At 49.4% G+C, this 1,982-nt stretch overlaps 1 protein-coding gene across 1 annotated transcript in view; it reads right to left on the minus strand.

Annotated features, from left to right (window-relative positions):
• The window catches only part of MYH10 (myosin, heavy chain 10, non-muscle), a 141,703-nt gene that overhangs the window by 15,778 nt on the left and 123,943 nt on the right, over positions 1-1,982 (minus strand). The window contains 4 exon segments of the mRNA XM_015562590.1: positions 1-4; positions 6-29; positions 300-548; positions 1,178-1,330. The exon segment at positions 1-4 is cut by the window's left edge and continues 191 nt beyond it. Coding sequence (XP_015418076.1) covers positions 1-4; positions 6-29; positions 300-548; positions 1,178-1,330 — 430 coding nt within the window.

The raw sequence follows: 1,982 nt of genomic DNA on the forward strand, positions 1-1,982 counted from the left end.
GCAGAGATGTTCTTCTCTTCTGCCAGCAGCTACACGGAATGGCACCGGGAAAGGTTACAAACAAGGTCAAAAGCAGCGTGGACGCGCCCACCATGTCTGACCCATTGCTGAGAACACGGCTGCGAGATTATGGGCGTCCCTTTCCTGTGCCGCTTCTTCCTATTTTTCTGTACGTGTATATTGCTTCCCAATAGGAAAACACTATTTTAAACTAAAATAGGACGAGAGCGCTGCCCGGAGGAAAGGCCGGTGGCACTGGCCCTGGAGCCAGGCAGACAGGGACGCAGAGCAAGACCCACCTGGTCGAACTTCTTCTGCTTCTTCTCCAGGTTGGAGACGATCTGGCGCTGGTGGTCCAGGTCCACCATCAGGTCGTCCAGCTCCTGCTGCAGGCGGTTCTTGGTCTTCTCCAGCTTGTCGTAGGCCAGCGCCTTCTCCTCCAGGCGCTGGCTCAGCGCCTCCCCGTCTTTCAGAAGCTTCTTTTTGGCTTCTTCCAAACCTTCAATTGTTCCCAAGTCATCATCTACCTTCTTCTTTGTATCAGTCAACTAGGTTTTACGTCAAGAAAAAAAGATCAATAGTGAAGAAGTCAACTGATTTTCACATTTGAGGAAGAAAGAAAAAACGTGTTTTCAGTATTTTGTGGGAAGAAATAACAAATCAATGCTATTTGATTTTGAGCAAGTTAATCTCAGACGGTAACTTAATTTCTTAGCTAATAATCTACAAAGTGATGATGGGATTAAAACCTTACATAGGTGACACAGTCCTGTGTCTTTATTTTATTTAAAAATATTTTTTTATTGCTTTTCAGAGGGAGGAAGTGGGGGGGAGAGAGAAACACCGATATGGTAGCAAAACATCCACTGGCTGCTTCCTACACGGCCCCCACTGGGAATCGTGCCCCGACCAGGAATCGAACCAGCAACCCCTTGGTGCGCGGACGCCGCCCATTCATCTGAGTCACATTGGCCAGGGCCTGTGTCTTTAATTTCAATGCTTCCAATATCAGAGCCAGCAGAGCATCGGCATTTGGTGGGTCAAAGAAAAACCACTTAATGGGCTTTATTTAGTGCAACCTAATTAACGGTCCCACGTGAGCTGAAGCAACCCAGCACAGCGGGGACACGAGCTGCTAACACGCACTCCAGGCCACCACCGCCTCCTGAGGACACACCTGGGACTGCAGGGCCAGCACTTGCTTCTCCAGGTTCTTCCTGGCCTCCTCCTCCTCCTCCTGCTGCTCCTGCAGGCTGTTCTTCTCCTCCTCCAGCTGCCGGATCCGGCTGCTCAGGTTCAGCTTCTGGCGTGTTTCTTCCTGAAGAAGCTCCTGTTTATTTTATAAAAGGTCGATACTTCAGTTACCTTCATCACCTCACAAAGGCCTCATTAAAAATGCATGTCATACAGCACAGAGAGCCTCAGTGTATGTGAGATACCCAGTGATATTAGCAAACAGAAAAGATCTAAAAACACATTATAAAAGCTCTTAACACAAATACTGCTTCAAACTCATTCAGGAGTAATGGCAGCATCCTCTGTCCACCCAGCGCCCAGGCAGGAACCTGCATGTGGCCGAGACGCCTCCCCTTCCGGCACCTCCTCACTTCCAGACCCCCTTCCTGCCCCGCCCCGCCCCGCCCAGCCCAGCCCGGCACTGGCATTTCTCAGGAGGATGACTACCTCCAGGACTGGGCGACCCTCCCATTGCTTCTCCTTTACACTTTCTGCCCGAGTCATTTTTCTAAAACGTAAGGGCAAACAGGTCTTTCCCACTTAATGCCGTCAGAGGCACAGGCAGCTTTCTGTGAGCGGCCCTCTGTCCCTCACCAGCCAGGAGGGGCCTCGGCACAGTGTAGGCCAGTGATGGCGAACCTATGACACGCGTGTCAGAGGTGACAAACTCATTTTTTTGGTTGATTTTTCTTTGTTAAATGGCATTTAAATATATAAAATAAATATCAAAAATATAAATCTTTGTT

This window comes from Myotis davidii, unplaced genomic scaffold (genome assembly GCF_000327345.1).
Source record: "Myotis davidii unplaced genomic scaffold, ASM32734v1 scaffold37, whole genome shotgun sequence".
NCBI lineage: Eukaryota > Metazoa > Chordata > Mammalia > Chiroptera > Vespertilionidae > Myotis > Myotis davidii.